The sequence below is a fragment of the Zootoca vivipara genome, chromosome 1 (assembly GCF_963506605.1).
Source record: "Zootoca vivipara chromosome 1, rZooViv1.1, whole genome shotgun sequence".
Taxonomy (NCBI): domain Eukaryota; kingdom Metazoa; phylum Chordata; class Lepidosauria; order Squamata; family Lacertidae; genus Zootoca; species Zootoca vivipara.
This window is the reverse complement of record NC_083276.1, coordinates 5,670,399-5,691,573: the sequence shown is the minus strand read 5'-3', so window position 1 is coordinate 5,691,573 and position 21,175 is coordinate 5,670,399. Positions and strand designations below refer to the sequence as shown.

General features: G+C 46.3%; 1 protein-coding gene across 1 annotated transcript; it reads right to left on the bottom strand.

Moving 5' to 3' along the window:
• Positions 1-1,046: 1,046 nt before the first annotated feature.
• CCDC198 (coiled-coil domain containing 198) lies at positions 1,047-20,788 on the bottom strand. The gene is made up of 6 exons (XM_060270984.1): positions 20,199-20,788; positions 16,691-16,773; positions 9,883-9,969; positions 8,001-8,090; positions 6,613-6,775; positions 1,047-3,483 (listed from the first exon to the last, which is right to left on the bottom strand). The coding sequence occupies exons 1-6, from the start codon at positions 20,413-20,415 to the stop codon at positions 3,230-3,232; spliced, it is 894 nt and encodes a 297-aa protein (XP_060126967.1). The 5' UTR covers positions 20,416-20,788; the 3' UTR covers positions 1,047-3,229.
• Between the last annotated feature and the right edge of the window lie 387 nt (positions 20,789-21,175).

Below are 21,175 nucleotides of genomic sequence, written 5' to 3'. Positions count from 1 at the left end.
CAGCTGGAATGTTAGCACAGGCCGGATAGCACAGCGCTGAATTGTCATAGTGCTATGTTGAATTGGGCATCCAATGAAACTGAAGGTTGGAAGATACAGGACAAAGAAAAGAAAGATAAACAATGGAACTCGGTCCCTCTGCAGGCAGTGATGGGAACCAACTTGGATGGCTTTGAACAAGGATTGGACAAATTCGTGGAGGGGAAGGCTGTCAATGGCTGCTAGCCACAATTACTACGGTCTGCCTCCACAGCCCGAGGCAGTGTTGTTTCTGAATACCAGTTGCTAGAAAGCAAGGAGAGGAGAGGGTTCTTGTGCTCGGGCCCTGCTGCTTGTGGGCTTCCCCATGGGGACATCTCATTGACCATGGTTGAGGATAGGTTGCTGGACTGAGAAGGGCCATGGACCCGATCCAGCAGGCTCTTCTCACATTCCTCTGAGACTTCTGCCAATGCCAACTTCAGGAAGAAGAAGGATTGCTGACGGAAGATAAACTGCAAGGATCAGATTAGACACACCACCCAGGCCATCAACCAAATCATGGCAGTTTGTCTTAACAAATTGAGAGGAAGGCAGCACGAGGGTAGCTCGCAGTTTCAACGTGGTGAGTTATCTCGGTCATCTAAAGCATTTAGCCTGACGTTTCTTATCTAAAAAGAGAGCCGGTTCTTGTCTTTCTTCACCTGGCGTTGGGTTACTTAAACTGCTTGCGAGGAAAGGAAACGTTCCTTCAAGGTTAGATGTCAGGTACTTACTTATTGATTCACTGAAATGAAGCCGAACCTCTTTCTCTCCTTTTCAAAACAGATGCCATTTCCCTTCCCAGCTCTTAAAACAGAAATAAATTCAGTTTTTCACTTTTGGACAGTTGCTTATTCCTTTGTTCAAAAAGCCCATTAGTTTCCTTTATTTGAGCCAGGTCAAAACATAGAGAGGCATCCCACTCTAGCCTCACCTAGGAGTGCCAGAACCCTAACCTGCGGGAGGGAAGGGAACAGTGCAGGAAAACATCAAGGTGACTCGAGGTATCTGCAAATATTCCAGTTATATGCACAGTGGGGCTTCCCCTGGCTTTTCTCCCCCACCCCACCCCTGCACTGAAAATTGGCTCGAGTGCTCAGGAGAACCCCCGGAACAGCACATGGGGGGCTTGAATGGGGAATAATACCATGTGGCGAGCTGGGACTCTTGCACGGACAGGATGTACGTCACAGCACAAAGCTGAATTACACCAGTGGTTCCCAAACCTTTGCGGTTCCATAAACTCACCCCCAGTGCCCCCTACTCTGCCCTATAAAAAGCATGGTCCAGAACAGCAGTTTGCACAACCCACTAAGGAAGATAATAGCACCATAAAATTCAAAACAGTAACAATTAATTGCACATTTATTCAAAAGGCACATAAAAGTACAGTGGAACCTTGGTTTATGAACACCTCGGTTTATGAATTTTCGGTTTACGAACACCGCGGACCCATCTGGAATGGATTAATTCATTTTCCACTACTTTCAATCGGAAAGTTCGCTTCAGTTTATGAACGCTTCAGTTTATGAACAGACTTCCGGAACCAATTACACCCATGCTTCGGGTTAAGTACGCTTCAGGTTGAGTACTCCGCGGACCTGTCTGGAACAGATTAATCCACTTTCCATTACTTTCAATGGGAAAGTTCGCTTCAGTTTATGAACGCTTCAGTTTATGAACAGACTTCTGGAACCAATTGTGTTCATAAACCGAGGTACCACTGTATTTCGTTTCATTCAACCAAAGTGCTTGGTCCAATGATGGCAGCTTTTCAAAGTACGATAGTTCTTTACAGTGCTTTTTTCCAGCCTGGAATGGGCCAGAGCGCAGTTCTTGCACCTCTCAGGTGGGTGCCATTGTGAGCCGACACTCCCCCTGCCCGCTTCTTGCCTTTACATACTTCAGAGAAGCCCAACATGAACATTTCAAGTCAAAATGGAAGCTGGCCAGTGTGTGCGAGTCTACACCTTTTTTTCTTTTTCTTTTTAGATCTATGACTCTACTTGGCTCCTAGCCACGATTGGACAAGCTACAGGGTGGGGGGCAATTCATATTTCCTTTTCTTCAATCCCTCTCCAGTGTAGTGGCGGCAGGATTTAAGCTTTCCATCCAAGCCTCTACCGTTGCACACATGTCTGTTTGCACGAGGACCCTTCCGAGCTGCGCTAGCCATCTACCTGAACTGAAGAGAATGAGGGAGACGGGCTCATTTATTTGAACTACACCAGAACCAGGAGTTGCCCCCAAACCAGCTAGGGAGGCAGCTTGCTGTAGCTTTAAGCAGCTCTGCTAAAAAGGTAACTCCACTCAAAAGGTAATTATCTCAGGTAGCTGGGATGGGGAAAGTCTCCACCAGAAATCGTGGAGAGTCGCTGCAACAACAGACTATACTCGGCTGAGCTGGAATAAAGGCTGTTAAATGTGCTTATCTCAGCAGAGCACTGCAGCAAAACTTGTGGTTCCCATGCAACTTAGTTTAGTTATTGACCAAGGCATGCCAATGGCTGAACCAGGGTTTTATAATTTTATTTTATTATTAAATTTGTATCTCACCCTTCTGCCCAAAGGAGCCCAAGGTGGCAAACATAGCAAATGTTAAAACAATTCAGTTTAAAACAAAACATATGTGTAAAACATTTAGAAACCATTTTAAACCATTGAGAACATACAACAACATTGAAAAGCAATCAGATTTCCCTTGCAGCTCCTAATTTCAAGGTCTCTTGGCCCCCAAATGCCTGGGTAAACAGGAATGCCTTTAAATTTCTCCTGAAAGTGGGGGGGGGGAGGGAGAGAGAGACTCAGCTGACCAGGGAAGGCATTCCACAAAGAGACCACCACAAAGAAGGCCCTGTCATTGGGTCATTGCCAACCAGGAAGCATCAAGAACAGGGCCTCCCCTGGTGATATAGTCACACTTGCAGGTCCTTTGGTCTCGAGCCATTGAGGACTTTGTAATAATACTTAGCATTGGTATAACACTTCCAAGTATGCCCGACGCTTCACACACCTACCTTGTAAGGTAAGCTGCTGAAACCCCCCCATTTTGCAGAGCAAGAGAGAAGCTTGTGAGTCCATGGCAGAAGTGAGATTGGAGGGTGTCGGTCTCTTAGCCGCCATGACACCTGCCTTGTTGGCTGGAAGGCTCGCTCTCGTCCTCGCCAACCTGACGTTCCCTCTGGGGCCTTTCTGGCGACTCTCTAGCTCAGAACTCTCTATCAAAAAACTCGTCGAACAGAGCAATCCTCTCCGTCTTAGTCCTCACTAAGGCTGGTCTCCGGCGAGGTTTCTCCAAGTCGCCGTCACCTTCCCAGTTCTCTGAGTCCGTGCTGGATGCATCCCAGAAAGATTCCCTTCTTGCCTGCTGCTTTAGCAACCACGTCTCCACTTTACCCCTCTGCCCTTGGTGGGGTTCAGAAGGTCCAAGCTCTTTTGGAAATTCTCCACTCCACCGATCGTCTAATAAAAAGAAATGGGAAGCTCTACTGTATTGGGTATCTGGTCACCACCGGAAGCTTAATAACAACACTGTAATGGGTTTGGCTACCTTGGAGTGGCCCATCGATCGCAGTAGTTTTGCCTAGAGGAAGAGTGGGGAATCCCAGGATTGGGGGCTCAATGTGGCCCTCCAGGGCTCTCTACCAGGCCCTTGGAACTGTCCCTGGGCCCCACTGGTGCTGTTTTGTACCTGAAATGTGTTTGCTTGCTTGGAATACGTCCTTGAACTCTGAGAATGCCTCTTCCTTGCCTGGGTGGAAGCCAGAGCAGGGGGCGGGTTTGCATGTGTGGGCAGAAGCTAACAAATTTGCATACATTGCTCTGCCCACTTTTGCCTCTGGCCCCACCCACCCTGATGCATGACCCTGGGAAGGATGCAAAGAAACAAATGTGGTCCTCGGGTGTCAGGAATGAGCCAGCGCCAAGCGAAGGTTTGCAGCTAACTGCAGAAAATAGCCAGGATCAGAGAGGCTGCTTTGATGTTAGAGGAAAGCCGGCAGCTGCATACTCTGGCTCCTCCTGACCTTGACATAAAAGCTGATAAGACAGTAATGGAGAACAGGCTAGAACGCAGTCAAAGCTCGCCGGAAGCACAAACAGGCGGGAAAGAGTTAAAAGACAGCCTCTCAGAGAATAGGGAAGAGGTGGGAGCTGACCCACTCAGTCCGAGGTATTGGCAAATGGGAGGGTTGCAAGATAGGAAGCAAAACACAAGATGTAAGAAGCGAAAGTTCAGTTGCTTCTGGTCATGTGGGAGGCAGTCTTCAGAAGGGTCATCTTTTTTGATGATGGCATGTTAAGTCGCCTGGAGCTATCTTGTTTGATTTGACAATAAATCATCCTTTTTAATTAACTACGCTTACTGTGTAATCAAGCCGGGGACTGGACTCCGGACATCAGAGTGGAAAATATTTCCCCACCTTCTACCTTGTTGCCCAATGGCAATCAGGGAAGTCACCAAATGGCCCTTGGTGACTGTGGGCATTTGTCCTGAATGCCGATATATCTTGCAGCTCTGGGACTTGCTCTCTGATCAGCATATGCGGCAGACACGTGAGAAAGTGGCTCATTTCCGGAAGTATTTGTGGATGTAAAAGCAATTACCGGACGAAACGTCCTTAAATGTCCAGAGCTTGCACTGCTCAGTCTTTTTGTGGGAGTGATGCTAACTTGACAGTTCGAATCTCTTAAGGAGTTCTCTTTGACTAGCGGCCAGGCTCATAGTAACAAGCTATTGGAAGGATCTGGAGTGTGCTTCTTTGACAAATTGTTACACTAAACTACAGCGAATGGCACTTGTGGAAAATGACAATTGGCACGAGGTTCGGAGCATCATGACCCTTTTGCAACTGATCAGTACAGCTTTATTATGCTCATGGCTAAAAATGACAACAGAGGACACCCCTCTCACACTAGAAAAGCTTTTACTTAACATAAACACTGAACACCCTTTGGAAATGTGTTGTGGAGCTGGAAATGTAAAGAAAAAGAAGGTACCTTCTACCATGTGTGGTGGACGTGTAAGGTAACAAAAGTGTTCTGGGAAATTACATATAACGAATTGGAGGGGGAAAATGTTTAAAATAACTTTTGTTAAAAAACCAGAAGCATTTTTATTAGGAATTGTAGGTACCAAGAAATCTCTATGTGGGACAAGAAGCTACAGTTAGAACTGGATATGGAACAACTGATTGGTTCAAAATTGGGAAAGGAGTACGACAAGGTTGTATATTGTCTCCCTGCTTATTTAACTTATATGCAGAATTCATCATACGAAAGACTGGACTAGATGAATCCCAAACCGGAATTAAGATTGCCGGAAGAAATATCAACAACCTCAGATATGCAGATGACACAACCTTGATGGCAGAAAGCGAGGAGGAATTAAAGAACATTTTAATGAGGGTGAAAGAGGAGAGCACAAAATATGGTCTGATGCTCAACATCAAAAAAACCAAGATCATGGCCAGTGGTCCTATCACCTCCTGGCAAATAGAAGCGGAAGAAATGGAGGCAGTGAGAGATTTTACTTTCTTGGGCTCCTTGATCATTGCAGATGGTGACAGCAGTCACAAAATTAAAAAACGCCTGCTTCTTGGGAGAAAAGCCTAGACAGCATCTTAAAAAGCAGAGATATCACCTTGCCAACAAAAGTCCGTATAGTTAAAGCTATGGTTTTCCCAGTAGTGATGTACGGAAGTGAGAGCTGGACCATAAAGAAGCCTGATCGCCGAAGAATTGATGCTTTTGAATTATGGTGCTGGAGGAGACTCTTGAGAGTCCCATGGACTGCAAGAAGATCAAACCTATCCATTCTTAAGGAAATCAGCCCTGAGTGCTCACTGGAAGGACAGATCGTGAAGTTGAGGCTCCAATACTTTGGCCACCTCATGAGAAGAGAAGAATCCTTGGAAAAGACCCTGATGTTGGGAAAGATTGAGGGTACTAGGAGAAGGGGACGACAGAGGACGAGATGGTTGGACAGTGTTCTCGAAGCCACCAACATAAGTTTGACCAAACTGCGGGAGGCAGTGCAAGACAGGAGTGCCTGGCGTGCTCTGGTCCATGGGGTCACGAAGAGTCGGACACAACTAAACGACTAAACAACAACAGGTACCAAGATCCCAAAGGAGCAGAAAATATTTTTTATGTATGCAATGACAGCCGCACGGATGCTACTATCCCAGAGATGGAAAGAAGACAAAGTCCCTACCAGAGAAGAATGGCAAACCAAGCTGTTGGACTATGCCGAAATGGCAAAACTGAGCGGAAAGCTCAGGGACCAAGAAGACCAAAACTTTAATAAGGAATGGGGTATACACAGTATATATACACAATATACAAATTTAATAAATAGTAAATTTAATAAATCATGAATTAGAGGGCTCATTTTACGTGTGCCCAGTGTTGTTACAGGAGATGTGGTCAGGAGGAATTTTCCCCAGGGCCAGACAGATAGGGAAGGAGGCCCACAGCCCAGAGATTCTCCACTTGTGAAGTGGTGTCTTAATTATATGGCAGCTGCAGCAGTGCGAACCACAGAAGGTTGCTTAAACCGGAAAACCTGCTCATCTCCCCAGTATCACTTACCGTGGTCTCTGTCAAATGTCTGGTCACTCTCAAGGGCAAGAAGCTCCTCATCTTCGGAGCTATTATTTCCCGGCACACACCCAGGAGTTTCGCTGATGCTGAGGTCCCTCGCTTTTGGCTTGTTAAGTCTTGCCTCCTGCTGCAAGCATCTCTTCAGTTCTGCCTGGGTTTATAAATAACTAGTTTATTTGCACAGAAGGGCCTTAAACAGGTCTAGCGGTCTTTCGCTTTCCCCACGGGAACCCGGGAGCTGTAGTGCAGCTGCCAGAGGGTTGCGATCGGAATCCTCGGCAAACTACAGTTCCCAGGATCCTTTGAGGGATGCCACGCCAATTCAGTAGGAATAAATTTGACCTTGGTTTGCATCAAAGAGACACTCAGAAGAATGCAGCAGATAGCTTGCTCTAAACGGTGAAGCAATGTTTGAACTGCAAGCATTATTGCATTTTTGAAAAGAAAATAGGCTTCCTGCTTCAGAAATACCGTAATAATAAGAAGAATTATTATTTTGATTTTATTACCTTCACCCTAAGGTCTCGAGGCAAGTCGCAATGAACACAAGTCACAGTTAAAAACAGTTTGAAACAGATTGCAATGCCTGTTTTAACCCACGTGTGCTTTTAATTGGTAGATTATATGACTTTGGGTGGAATTCAAAGTAGTGCTGCATTGGCACAAAGATTTCTGCTTGCCTGATGAAACCATCACACCTCTCCTTCCCCCTGTGTGCTATTCTGGGAGTTATCTCAACTTCCTGAAGCCAATGGGGGGGGGTGCAGTGTGGGGAGCAGAGAGAAGAAAGCTCTATTACACTCACACAAGCACCTGCCACTAGCACAACTATGTAGCTAGATCTGTCCCTAAGGATGCAATCCTGTGGAGGTTACCTGGGAGTAAATTCCATCAAACCCACTTCTGATTTGGAGCTGTATACAGTCACGCTATTAAAAAAAATCTTGCTGTTGTTTAGTCGTTTAGTCGTGTCCGACTCTTCGTGACCCCATGGACCATAGCACGCCAGGCACTCCTGTCTTGCACTGCCTCCCGCAGTTTGGTCAAACTCATGTTCGTAGCTTCGAGAACACTGTCCAACCATCTTGTCCTCTGACGTCCCCTGACGTCAGAGGACAAAAAAAATCTTAAATCAGTCAAATAAAACGAATCGATTAAAATCTGTTTAATTGGATTGACGCTCTACAATTAATGGAATTGATAAGCAACTGGATGTTGTAAGCCTATGGTTATGGCAGTGAATCCATTCGGAATGATACTTATCATAGTCCCTCCTGCAGTGGTGTTCTCTAATGCACAAAACAGAAGTTCCATCATTTTACTTAATTACCCACGTTTCCCTTTTAAATCCGCCAAGGGTGTCACATTGCCATTACCTCTTTCCTTTGTTCCAGCATCTTCATCTTCAATAGATACTGCCGGCTTCCAGCGGGGTGCAGAACAGCTTTCCCTCCTTTATCTTGCTCCTTCCAAGGGAAAAGGAGGGGAGGGGACACCCATATTTCTCAAAAACAAACTCATGATTTCATCACGATCCTATCCATCACTCGTTGAGCAAGGTGAACAAGGGTATTTGTAGCTGACACAAAAACACGCTCGGCTGGTGTTCTATTCTTACGCTCTCTAAAATAAAAGATTCTTAGGTGGTGATATGAGGATGATGCATCACTTTGTTTCTGGTCTGTTGCAGGTTTGCATGCGTACATTCATAAATCTGATCCATCCAGTTTCTGTGGGTTTTTATCTTTCTTTAAAAAACAACAACCCACAAGAAAATTCTTATTTAAATTCATACTTACATACTAATATGCATGTACTTAAATTTACATGCATCTAATCTCCAAATGCATTCATTCCTAAATGTACTTTATCCTAAAATGCACACTTTTTAAAATGCATTTTGGGGTGAGAAATGTATTGCAAAATTCAGAGAAATGTAAAATCCAAAGGCTCGTTATGTTCCAATCTGTGACTTAGGGTCAGGAGGTGCAAACGAGGCCCATTTGCTTTAAAATGCAACAATTCTCCATTCATCCCTAGTGTGAGTATAAACATAGTTCTTCGTAGGAATGGGCAAGCTATGGGCATAGGAATTGGTTTGCTGAAGCAAAACCTGGTCCAACTATTTGCAACTTTAGCTTGGGACATAGGAAGCAGATTCCCATGCTAAAGTTCTACATATTACGTCTCTGGAGGAAGTACGTGCTGAGGATTATTAAACTGAAAAAGATTGAAGCAATAGCCTACATTAGGATAGTTTAACCCCCTCCCCAAGAAGAGGGCACGGAAATTAAACAGCCCTATTGGATGGGCAGGTACCCAGGTGGCGCTGTGGGCTAAACCACTGAGCCTAGGGCTTGCTGATCAGAAGGTAGGGGTTCAAATCCCTGCAACAGGGTGAGCTCCCGTTGCTCGGTCCCAGCTCCTGCCCACCTAGCAGTTCGAAAGCACATCAAAGTGCAAGTAGATAAATAGGTACCGCTCCGGCGGGAAGGTAAACGGCGTTTCCGTGCGCTGCTCTGGTTCGCCAGAAGTGGCTTAGTCATGCTGGCCACATGACCCGGAAGCTATCTGCGGACAAACGCCGGCTCCCTCGGCCTATAGAGCGAGATGAGCGCCGCAACCCCAGAGTCGGACACGACTGGACCTGATGGTCAGGGGCCCCTTTACCTTTACCTTACAGCGGGAAGGTAAACGGTGTTTCCATGTGCTGCTCTGGTTTGCCAGAAGCAGCTTTGTCATGCTGGCCACATGACCTGGAAGCTGTACGCCGGCTCTCTCGGCCAATAATGCGAGATGAGTGCGCAACCCCAGAGTCGGTCACAACTGGACCTAATGGTCAGGGGTTCCTTTACCTTTACCTATTGGATGGGCAGACCATTCTCTATCTCAGGGTTTCCCAAACTTGGGTCTCCAGCTGTTTTGAGACTACAATCCCCATCACCCCTGACCACTGGTCCTGCTAGCTAGGGATGATGGGAGTTGTAGTCCAAAAACAGCTGGAGACCCAAGTTTGGGATAACCTGATCTATCTGGGAAAGATCTAGCCTCCCAGCAACCCTGGCCAGCATGCCCAATGGTCAGGGATGGGAATTGTTGCCCAAGCAGACCAGTGCATGCGTTTGATACGATTCTTCCATGGCCAGAATGTTAACCGCACCTCCGTAAAAACTGCTGACTGCAGCATGCAGTTGGACTTACCCTGTACTCACGGCATAAACATTTCCCTCCTTCCTTCCTTCACGAATTTCTACCAACCTTTGCTTTGTATGCTGCTCCACCACACGGCAGGCTTAAGAACCTGTCTGCAGGGATGTCCTTTGCAAGAATGAAAGGCTCCAACTTCTGCAAAGCCAAGAAGAGAGAGTGGGACTGTTCAAAACCATTTCGCTTTGAGCTGGGTTTTTGTTTTGTTTTCTTTACAACCAATCAGTATATAAATGAAATAAATAAATGAGACAACTAGAACTTTTTTATATATAATATTTTTTATTAAATTTCCATTTTATAATATTTAAACACACCTTCATTTTCCACTTTTCTTCAATCAAGAAAGCACAACTTGGAATATACTGAATGGTTTGGTTCAGGCATCCCCAAACTGCGGCCCTCCAGATGTTTTGGCCTACAACTCCCATGATCCCTAGTTAACAGGACCAGTGGTCAGGGAATATGGGAATTGTAGTCCAAAACATCTGGAGGGCCGAAGTTTGGGGATGCCTGGACTATGCATTACATGGGGTTCTTGTTAGCCATCCCTTCAATTTTAAAAAATTAACACCAGGTTTGCCTTTTCTTTTGAAGTCTGTTTAGGGAAGTTTTAAATCAGTGATATTTTAATGTATTTTAATGCGTGTTGGAAGCCGCCCAGATGGGCGGGGTATAAATAATAATATATTATTATTATTATTATTATTATTATTATTATTATTATTATTAGCTTTCATTTTGTGGATCACTGGTCTCGTTAGATAATAAAATTCATGTTAAATTGCTGTTTCAAGGGTGGTTTTTAAAAGTCTGGAACAGATTAATCCATTTTGCACCGTAATTTCTGTGGGAAAGCACACCTTGATTTTGGAACACTTTGGTTTTGGAACGAACTTCCTGAATGGACTATGTTTGAGAACCAAGGTACCACTGTATTCCACCTTTCCTCCACCTACCCAATGCAGTATTATTATTATTATTTATGTATAATTTTAAATTAATTTTCTGTTTTACAATGCAGAATATTCATTTTTACATCCCTTAAGATATCAATGACTTCCCTTCTTCTCTTTCCCTGGTTCATTTTGCATAGCATAAATCCCTGCATATTTTACATAAACTTAACCAGGCACCCTCAACCTCCAGATGTTTTGGACTACAATTCCCATCTTCCCTGACCACTGATCCTGTTAGCTAGGGATCATGGGAGTTGTAGGCCAAAACATCTGGAGGGCCGCAGTTTGGGGATGCCTGCCCTAGAGTTTTCAAGTTATTGGGAGGAGGGTGAAAATTAGGGAAATATTATATACATGCATTATATATACAGTCGTACCTCGGGTTACGGCCACCTCGGGTTGCGAACAATTCGGGTTACGAACTCCGTAAACCCGGAAGTATTTTTTACCGCATGCACGTCCCGCGCAGAAGCGGGGTGCACGCTTTGCGCATCGTGGAAATAGCGCTTTGCGCATGCGCAAAATGGCGGTTCGGGTCGCTTTCGGGTTACGAACTTTTCGGGTTACGAACTGCGACCCGGAACGGATCGTGTTCGTAACCCGAGGTATTACTGTACTGTATATATATATTTTTAAAAAAACTAATGTGGAGTATAGTTGCTTCTGGGAACCCTCTGGGATTGGGGGCCCTGAAGCTGAAGCATCATTGGTTTCATAGTATAACCACCCCCAAGTATACCTTGCAAAAAACCTTGCAGAGATTTTGATCGGCTGCATTCCCTTAGCGTTCTTCAAAGTGTACCCGTTTAAACATGGCCACTCAAGCCTGGGTGGTGTGTTTGGAGGTTCTGGGCCGCCCAGACAACAAGACCCCCTTCTCAGCCTGGCTGATGTGGTCCAAAGGAAAGCAGAGCAAGACGTTTGGCACCAGCTGGACTGCAGGAGTTGCCGGAAGAAGGCATACAAGGCGCCATCGAACCATCTTAGAGACTCCACCCTGGATTTTTGTAGGGTTTACTTCTCAATTATATAAACAGGCGTAACTGGCTGCTGTAACAAGTCATTCAAGAATTTATAAAGACAATGTAAAATAACATAAAAAGCACAACCACATGTTGCAAAGTATCAAAAAAGGACTTTGTTGTTGTTTAGTCGTTTAGTCGTGTCCGACTCTTCGTGACCCCATGGACCAGAGCACGCCAGGCACTCCTGTCTTCCACTGCCTCCCGCAGTTTGGTCAGACTCATGTTCGTGGCTTCGAGAACACTGTCCAGCCATCTCGTCCTCTGTCATCCCCTTCTCCTAGTGCCCTCCATCTTTCCCAACATCAGGGTCTTTTCCAGGGAGTCTTCTCTTCTCCTGAGGTGGCCAAAGTATTGGAGCCTCAGCTTCACGATCTGTCCTTCCAGTGAGCACTCGGGGCTGATTTCCTTCAGAATGGAGAGGTTTGATCTCCTTGCAGTCCACGGGACTCTCAAGAGTCTCCTCCAGCACCATAATTCAAAAGCATAGTCCAACATGAATGCAATGTCCACAGTCATAAGTCGGAGTTCATATATCATAGTTCATATAGGTATGCATATGGAGATAAATCAAAATAGATGTAAATACTTGAGTTCCACAGAATGAGGGGTTCACCAGCGTCTAGGTAGTTGGCAACAATGTGGCATAGGAATATCCACAGGTGAACGTGGCATAGGAATATCCACAAGGTTAGTAGGTTATATACCTTGTTTCGCCACAGTTGGCTTCTTCAGTAAGCTTGTAGCTTTCAAAGACGGAGTATTAACTAAAAAACACCAGGTGTAACACCAGATAATGTGCGCAGAGGTTTAGGGCCAGAGTTTTCCCTTCTCCTAAGATGGACAAGTCCGATCTGTTCTTCTGCAGCACGTGCAGAAACTGCCTTCCAAGTGTGGACACTAGGTGGCAGCAACTAACACTGCAAAGCTAACTCTTCTTCAAACGTTTGCCCAGCAACCCTGGGAGGAAAATGCCAGCTGCTCAGTTCTTCACAAACCATAACTTTTCAATACACATAAGAACATAGGGACCCAGGTGGTGCTGTGGGTTAAACCACTGAGCCTAGGGCTTGCTGATCAGAAGGTCGGCGGTTTGAATCCCTGTGACGGGGTGAGCTCCCGTTGCTCGGTCCCAGCTCCTGCCAACCTAGCAGTTCGAAAGCACGTCAAAATGCAAGTAGATAAATAGGAACTGCTACAGCGGGAAGGTAAACGGCGTTTCCATGTGCTGCTCTGGTTTGCCAGAAGCGGCTTTGTCATGCTGGCCACATGACCTGGAAGCTATACGCCGGCTCCCTCGGCCAATAATGCGAGATGAGCGCGCAACCCCAGAGTCGGTCACGATTGGACCTAATGGTCAGGGGTCCCTTTACCTTTACCTTTAAGAACATAGGAAGCTGCACTGCACTGACTGGCAGTGGCACTCCAGGGTTCCAGGCAAGGATCTCTCCCAGCCCTACCTGGAGATGGCAGGAATTGAACCCGGCACCTCCTGCAGGTGCTCTGCCACTCAGCTGCAACCCTTCTTTTTAGGCATATGCAAAAAACATAAAAGGGCTTAGACCATGGGTAGGCAAACTAAGGCCCAGGGGCCGGATCCAGCCCAATAGACTTCTAAATCCGGCCCGCGGATGGTCCAGGAATCAGTGTGTTTTTATATGAGTAGAATGTGTCCTTTTATTTAAAATGCATCTCTGGGTTATTTGTGGGGCATAGGAATTCATTCATTATTTTTTTCCAAAATATAATCCGGCCCCCCACAAAGTCTGGGGGACAGTGGAACGGCCCCCTGCTGAAAAAGTTTGCTGACCCCTGGGCTAGACAAACAGGTTTTTTGGAAACGCGTGTACTGGACAAGCGCCGTCAGCGGAGAGATGGGTTCGGCTAGAATTCTTTCCCAAGCATGCAAACGATGACAAATCTGGCGTTGTGGCTGTGCAATGTGTGGAATGGCCTGTCGAGAGGTTGCAATGGCAAGGATGATGACGATCATCATGGATGAAAGTTTGAGACCCTAGCGATAGAAACCAATTAGCCAATTGGGGGCACATTTTTATTCTTATTTATTTATTTATTTATGATTATTACTTTGTTAATAATAATAATAATAATAATAATAATAATAATATACATAAAAAGAATGTATAACATGTAAATAAATGCATGAAATATAAATAAAAGAATGAAAAATAAATAAATAAAAGCAGAAAGACAACTAAATAACTATACAACTTTTAGAAGGCGTCTAAAGGCAGCCCTGTAGAGGGAAGTTTTTAATGTCTGATGATTTGCAGTCATACCTCGGTTTAAGTACGCCTCGGTTTGAGTACTTTCAGTTTAAGTACGCCGCAAACCCACCTGGAACGGATTAATCCACTTTCCATTACTTTCAATGGGAAAGTTCGCTTCAGGTTAAGTACGCTTCAGGTTAAGTACACAATTCCAGAACCAATTACACTCATGTTGTTGTTTAGTCGTGTCCGACTCTTCGTGACCCCATGGACCAGAGCACGCCAGGCACTCCTGTCTTCCACTGCCTCCCGCAGTTTGGTCAGACTCATGTTCGTAGCTTCGAGAACACTGTCCAACCATCTCGCCCTCTGTCGTCCCCTTCTCCTTGTGTCCTCCATCTTTCCCAACATCAAGGTCTTTTCCAGGGAGTCTTCTCTTCTCATGAGGTGGCCAAAGTATTGGAGCCTCAGCTTCAGGATCTGTCCTTCCAGTGAGCACTCAGGGCTGATTTCCTTCAGAATGGAGAGTTTTGATCTTCTTGCAGTCCATGGGACTCTCATACTTCGGGTTAAGTACGCTTCAGTTTAAGTACTCCGTGGACCGTCTGGAACGGATTAATCCACTTTTCATTACTTTCAATGGGAAAATTCGCTTCAGCTTAAGTACAGACTTCTGGAACCAATTATGTACTTAAACCGAGGTACCACTGTATTATGTTTTTATATTTGTTGGAAGCTGACCAAAGTGGTTGGGGCAACCCACTCAGATGGGCGGGGTACAAATAATAATAATAATAATAATAATAATAATAATAATAATAATAATATAAGGGCTTCCGATTCTGCTCCAGACTGCATCAGATATCGTCATGCACAGCTCTGGGGAATCTGCATGGGATTCAGAGCAGGAAGTCCCCTTGGGAACACCTCTTGCAATCTTCTTTCAGCCTTCTCACCGCCGAAACTTTCAAAGCCCGAGGAAGTAGGCCGAGCAAAAGGAATCAACAAGCCAGCTAAAAGCATCTGGTGGGATCGCACATGAAAGGGGACGAGCGCCACATTGCCTGGAAGAAAAAGGCAAAGGAGCGGAAGGAGAGGCAGCCCTTCAAAGGGATCTTGTCAAGTCAAAGAACGGTAACGGAGATCTCTCCGGGGAGAAGATTCCCACCGGCTCCCGCATCATTCGATATGGCTTCGAGGGACATGTGCCAGGACGCGGGCCTGTGAATTTCAATCTCAACTGCGCAACGGCCGTCTTAAGGGACCAATGGTGCAATTATTGCCTTCAGGGGATCTGTCATTGCAAAAGCTTCCCGTTAGCTGCTGTGCTAACCATGCTGCCAAATTAACTTCGGTGCGAGTGCTAAACCAGATTGCGTAACAGGGAACTTGAAAGCATAAGGGTCTCATTTCCTTCTAGGCTTTGAAAGAGGATTTGGCAAATTGATCGAGGAGAAGCCCACCAGCAGTTTCTAATTAATGACTTATATTACACAAGTTATGTGAATTTGCCACAGCAGGAAGTGAGATGAATTTAGTGGGGTTTGGCGGAAGGTGAACTGCAGCAGAATGGAAACGGCAGTGCGCTTGACTGAAACAGGGTAGAAAGGAGAATGATGCCTTCTTACATCCTGAGCCGAGAGCCTTGGGCCACGTTCAGGCAATTCCACCCCTCCTCACTAGTCATGGACTGGCTGAATGCTGAGGAGTGGCGGGTGGGGAAACCTGCTGGGGAACCCCCAAGGGAAGAAGGCCCAGAGCCTGGGGACTGGTGATGGGATGAGTGATCAGAGGGAGAAGAAGGAGCAGACTGGGGGGAGGAGGTGTCAGCAGTTGAAGGGGTAACAGGACTTAGTGAGCAGGAAGAGTCTGTGACAGAGAGCAGTCCAGACTCAGGGGCTGGACTGAGGAGGAATGGTGGGGACTACCACGCCCTTCTCCTGAACCTCCCCGAGAACAGGAGGACATTATAGATTTAGAACAGTGGTTTGCAGAAGGGCATAGTTCAGAGGTTGCAGAGGGCAGAAGCTGGGAAATATTGGAAGAGGAACAGCAAGAAGAAGAAGAAGCACCGGGGGGAGAGACTATTATTATTATTATTATTATTATTATTATTATTATTATTATTTACTTATACCCCACCCATCTGGCTGGGTTTCCCCAGCCACTCTGGGCAGCTTCCAACAAAGATTAAAAATACATTAAAACATGAGTCATTAAAAACTTCCTTATACAGGGCTGCCTTCAGATGTCTTCAAAAGTCAGGTAGTTGTTTATTTCCTTGACATTTGACCAGGGGGCATTCCACAGGGCCGGAGCCACCACCAAGAAGGCCCTCTGCCTGGTTCCCTGTATCTTTGCTTCTCGCAGTGAGGGAACTGCCAGAAGGCCCTTGGAGTTGGACCTCAGTATCCGGGCAGAACGATGGGGGTGGAAACACTCCTGCAGGTATACTGTGGGAAGGCCCCACAACTGCCTCATAGGGACAAGATCTACCGGGATGACTTGCTATGCTTAGTAGGCCTGGCCTCCTGAGCTGTTTGTTTCTTTGAATAAAGAGTTAATGTCATAGACGCCAGGTGAGTTATTGCTGACCTGCTCCTGGCACCTGCCCCTGACGTCACTGGCTTACTCTTCCCCCTCTTACCTGAGGCCTTCGGGGAGGATGCTGCTTGATGATGCTTTGTCCTCCTGCTTCCATCTTCAGGTCTAGCGGAACAGGCCTCGGCACTTAGAAAGAGGGAGGAAAGAGGAGCATTTTTTGTCACGGGAGTTTTTGCGAAAGGCTTTTGAATAAATAAAGAACAACAATAATATTTTAAACATTTCTTTTCCTGAAGTGAGGGCTGAGGAACGCAACCTACTCAATGCCCTCCTACATTTCACTGTGGAAGCTAAGGGTACCCTGTGTTTGCATCAACATATAATTTTTACAACCATTTTTTAAGGCCGTGACTCCTGCATTGCGGGGGGGTTGGACTAGATGACCCTTGGGCCCCTTCCATCTCTACTGTTCTATGATCCACCACCACAATTGTACTGACCCTTTTTGGCATTTTGTCTTTGCTTGTTAAATTGTCTTGGGCTGATGTTGGTTTTTTTGTTTTGCTTCGTTTTATGCCACCTGCAGTATCTTCGCACGACTTAATAAGGACGGCGTCTAATTTGCAAATTATTCCTAATACCCAGAAATTAGAACTTGGAGAGGGAGAGTGCTTTCTGGGGAAACTGGCAACCCCAAACAGTCAATTAGCTGTAGAAGATGTAGATCCCCTTGTGTGCGGAACAGGGCTCTCTCTCTCACACACTCAGACAGATCCATTTCACTTTCCTCTTTCTTTTTAACTGAGGGGATGGAGGAAAAGCACAGGAGAGGGCCCCCCCCCAGCAGCTTCACATATTTGCTACTCCGGCGTAATGAGTGCATTAAAACGGCTGTGCAAAAAGAGAGGAGGGGAAAAAACATTTTCATAATACCCGACAGAATCTGCTTCCTTATATCTTTTTGCCAGGTGTTTTTATGCAAGCGCAATTGCTGTCATAAAGCGCTCTGGGTCGTTTGCCAAATGCCCAGGACTCATCTGTATTCACCGCCACATCTTCTTCCGAGGGGTGTGTGTGTGTGTTAACATTTGCTTTCACGTGCGCAAGGCAGCCTCTACCATGAGATCATCCGGTGAGGTTGGGGAGAGAGACAGCCATGGTGCTCCACGCAAGATTTATTGTTATTTCTCAAAGAAAGGCTCGCGTCCTTGTTTTTGGCGAAATGAATTCCTGGAAACAAACCTTTGCATGGAAACGCATAAGATCAGGCCCGTCTTACCCATAGAGGCTAGTGGCGCGGGGCGCCGGGGCGCCAGGTTCTGGAGGGCACCAGGCGAGAGTCCGGGGAACACCGAACGAGCACGCTGAGTGAGCGAGGGTGCGTGCCCCGCTCCCGCCGAGCGTCGGCTTGGTTTTTTTTCCATTTTAGCCTGCAGGCGCTGAATTCTGCAGGGCGCCAGAAGGCTAAAAGGGAAAAACCTGAGCCGCCGCTCAGCGGGAGCAGCACAGGCCCACTCGCTCGGTGTGCTGCCTGTGCTGCCTGCCGTGGCCACCGTGGCACAAAGCAGCCAGCTTCCCCGCCGGAAGAGCCACCTCTAGCCGCTGCCCACCTCCTCCAGTCCTATAAAAGGTCAACAACTCTGGGAAAGGAGGGATCTTTGCACCATGGCGCCAGATATGCTTAAGACGGCCCTTCATAAGATCATACCAGAAGCCTGTCAAACCCACCATCCTCATTCGACGGCCCATCGGGGAATCTCAGATTGCTCTGCCCCCAAACCTTTGCAGGTACAAACACTATTGAAAGGGGGGGTTGTGTATAACTGCCCTGATAGTGCATCATGAGTGCAAGTCATGAGCCCCCCAGCTCTGAGATCTTTGGGGAAGGCCGCTCTCTTGGTCTCATCACCCTCACAGGGATATTTGGTGGGGATCCAGGAGAGGGCCTTCTCGGTGGCTGCCCCTAGAATTTGGACTGACTCGCTCCATGCTGTCCTACTGCTGGCAGGTGGAGACTGTTCCATTCCAACAGGTTTTCGGGGAATGATTATTAGTAAAAAGAATCCCAAAAACCCAACAACCCAGTAATAAACTAAAAAATTCATCTGGCTAGTCTAGTCTAACAACAACAACAACAACAACAACAACAACAACAAGTTCTTAGCAGGCACCAAGAAGAGTACAGGACCGGTATCTGTGTGGTGTCAATAGTTAAACGTTGGAAGATTCAGGGCAGAGAAAAGAAAGTACCTCTTCATGTAGTGAAACTGTGGAACTCACTGCCACACGAGGCAGTGATAACCACAAACTTGGATGGCTTTAAAAGAGGATTAGGCAAATTCATGGAGAGGGCTATCTATCGATGGCAATGTTTCTGAATATCAGTTGCTGGAAACCCCAGGAGGGGAGAGGGCTCTTCTGCTCGAATCCTGCTTGCAGGTTTCCCATTTAAGCATCTGGCTGGTGGCTGTGAGAACAGGATGCTGGACTAGATATGGGGCAGGCCATTGGCCTGATCCAGCCTCAGATCTCTATTCTGATGTTCTCATGTTCACACCTGCGGTATTCAGACAACCCTGCCCCATACCTGTTGACTAGGTGATAAAATATCTCTCATGAAGGGGATGTACTGCCTGGATCACCTGTATTTTAACAGCTCTGGTTTTTAGAAAATCATTCTAATTTCAATTTTAAACCATTTAATGATTACCCTTTATATGTTTTTTTGGCTTTTTGTGTTTTATCCGTGTTGTTTTAATTTGTATAACCTGCCTTGAGTCCAGGTCATAGAAAACAACCATCATCATCAGGACTCGTTTTCAGCCAGAACTAAGTTCTGCCACCTCTCAGGTGGGCGCCATTGCCATGCTAAGAGAACAAGGAAGTTCATGGTGAATTCTGGTGCCTCTTTTTCTAGAAAAAATATCACAGGCGCTCCAAGTGTCCCTGTTTTCCAGGGATGTCCCTGATTTAGAGACGCCACCCTGATTTCTGATTTGATCCTGGAATGCCCCTCTTTTCCTTAGGGTGTTCCTATTTTCATTGGAGAAATGTTGGAGGGTATGGAGTTATCCGCCCGCCCCCCTGAGCCATCTGAAGGCAATCCTGTATAAGGAAGGGTTTTTTTTTAAATAAAATGTTTAATGTTTTATTATGTTTTTATATACGTTGGAAGCTGCCCAGAGTGGCTGGGGCAACCCAGTCAGACGTATAGTACTATTTACTATATAAATAGTAAAATTATCATTATGGGATGGGATGCCCCTATTCTATGATATCACTCGTCATCATCAGGTATGATATCACTCGTCATCATCAGGAAGGCACAATAAAAATGAATCTTCTGTACTTTTCATTACACCCTAAAAAGGAATGAAGAATCATAGAATCATAGAGTTGGAAGAGACCACAAGGGCCATCCAGTCCAACCCCCTGCCAAGCAAAAAACACCATCAAAGCATTCCTGACAGATGGCTGTCAAGCCTCCGCTTAAGGACCTCCAAAGGAGACTCCACCACACTCCTTGGCAGCAAGTTCCACTGTCAAACAGCTCTTACTGTCAGGAAGTTCTTCCTAATGTTTAGGTGGAATATTCTTTCTTGTAGTTTTACCTGTGGGATATGCCCCTTGTCCCATTTCTCTCAGGGGCGGAAGGTGTTTGTCCAATGCTGGATTCCAGGAGGCAAATGTGTTCCGACTTGTCTCCCTCTGAGGGCTCTGGAACGTGTAGACGGCCACTCTGCTCGGGAGCTGCGGCCTCTCCTCGTTCATCGGCATGGGAGCTACTTTAGTCACCTTCCGATGGGCCTTTGAGGAATTCGAGCCCATCTTTCCGGACAGCGGTGAGTCGCTCTGGAAAGAAAGAACAGCCAAGGGCCCCAACTCCAAAAACTGCCCTACTTTCCATTCCCCAGGTCCAAAAGCGCAGAGTTGTCAAAATGGGGGCAAGATCCAAAAGGACGAAACCCGGAGCCTGAGAATTCCTCTATGCAGTGGGGTGACATTTCCAGGTTTGAAGCTGAAGACGGGTTCGAAATGCAGAGTTCAATGTCCACCAGGAAGGGTGAAGCCCAAGAAGGAAAAACTGACAGGTTTTCAGAGCCACTCGTTCGACCGACCACCTTTTGGGATGAAACTGGATTTCTAACGCAACCTACCAATGGTCTCCCAGTGGAATTTCCCCCTCAGGGCTCTGCCTGACGCAGACGAGAGCCAAAAATGCACCTATTCCCATGGCAACTCCCTCACAGACCCTTCCCATCTCCATACTTGGTAAGTCCAGTTAAACATTGACCTGGTCTGGGAACTTCCTGTTATGAAAGAATAAGCCAGCCTGGAGCGTTCTGGTGGATTGAGCAGAGGAGATCAAGAAGGCGGTTTCTTCACATACTGTAGAGGGGGAAGGTGGGACTTGTCCACCTAGGAAGGGAGCCCATCTAGGAGAAGGAAGGCTCTGATCCTAAACCTCTGCTACCTTGCGGGATATCTTTGGGAGAAGAAAAATCTAAGGAGTAAACCCTCCACAAATCCAGAGTGGAGTCCCTAAGACAGTTTGATGGTGCCTTGTATGCCTCCTTCCAGCAACTCA

What these genes read in the sequence shown, in the direction of transcription:
- CCDC198 (XM_060270984.1), bottom strand. Translation starts at nt 20,415, where the DNA reads ATGGGCTCGAATTCCTCAAAGGCCCATCGGAAGGTGACTAAAGTAGCT. An exon ending in GAGCAGCATACAAAGCAAAG is followed by an intron (nt 8,091 to 9,882) that starts GTTGGTAGAAAT and finishes TTCCCTTGGAAG; the next exon opens with GAGCAAGATAAAGGAGGGAA. An exon ending in TGCTGGAACAAAGGAAAGAG is followed by an intron (nt 6,776 to 8,000) that starts GTAATGGCAATG and finishes TTATAAACCCAG; the next exon opens with GCAGAACTGAAGAGATGCTT.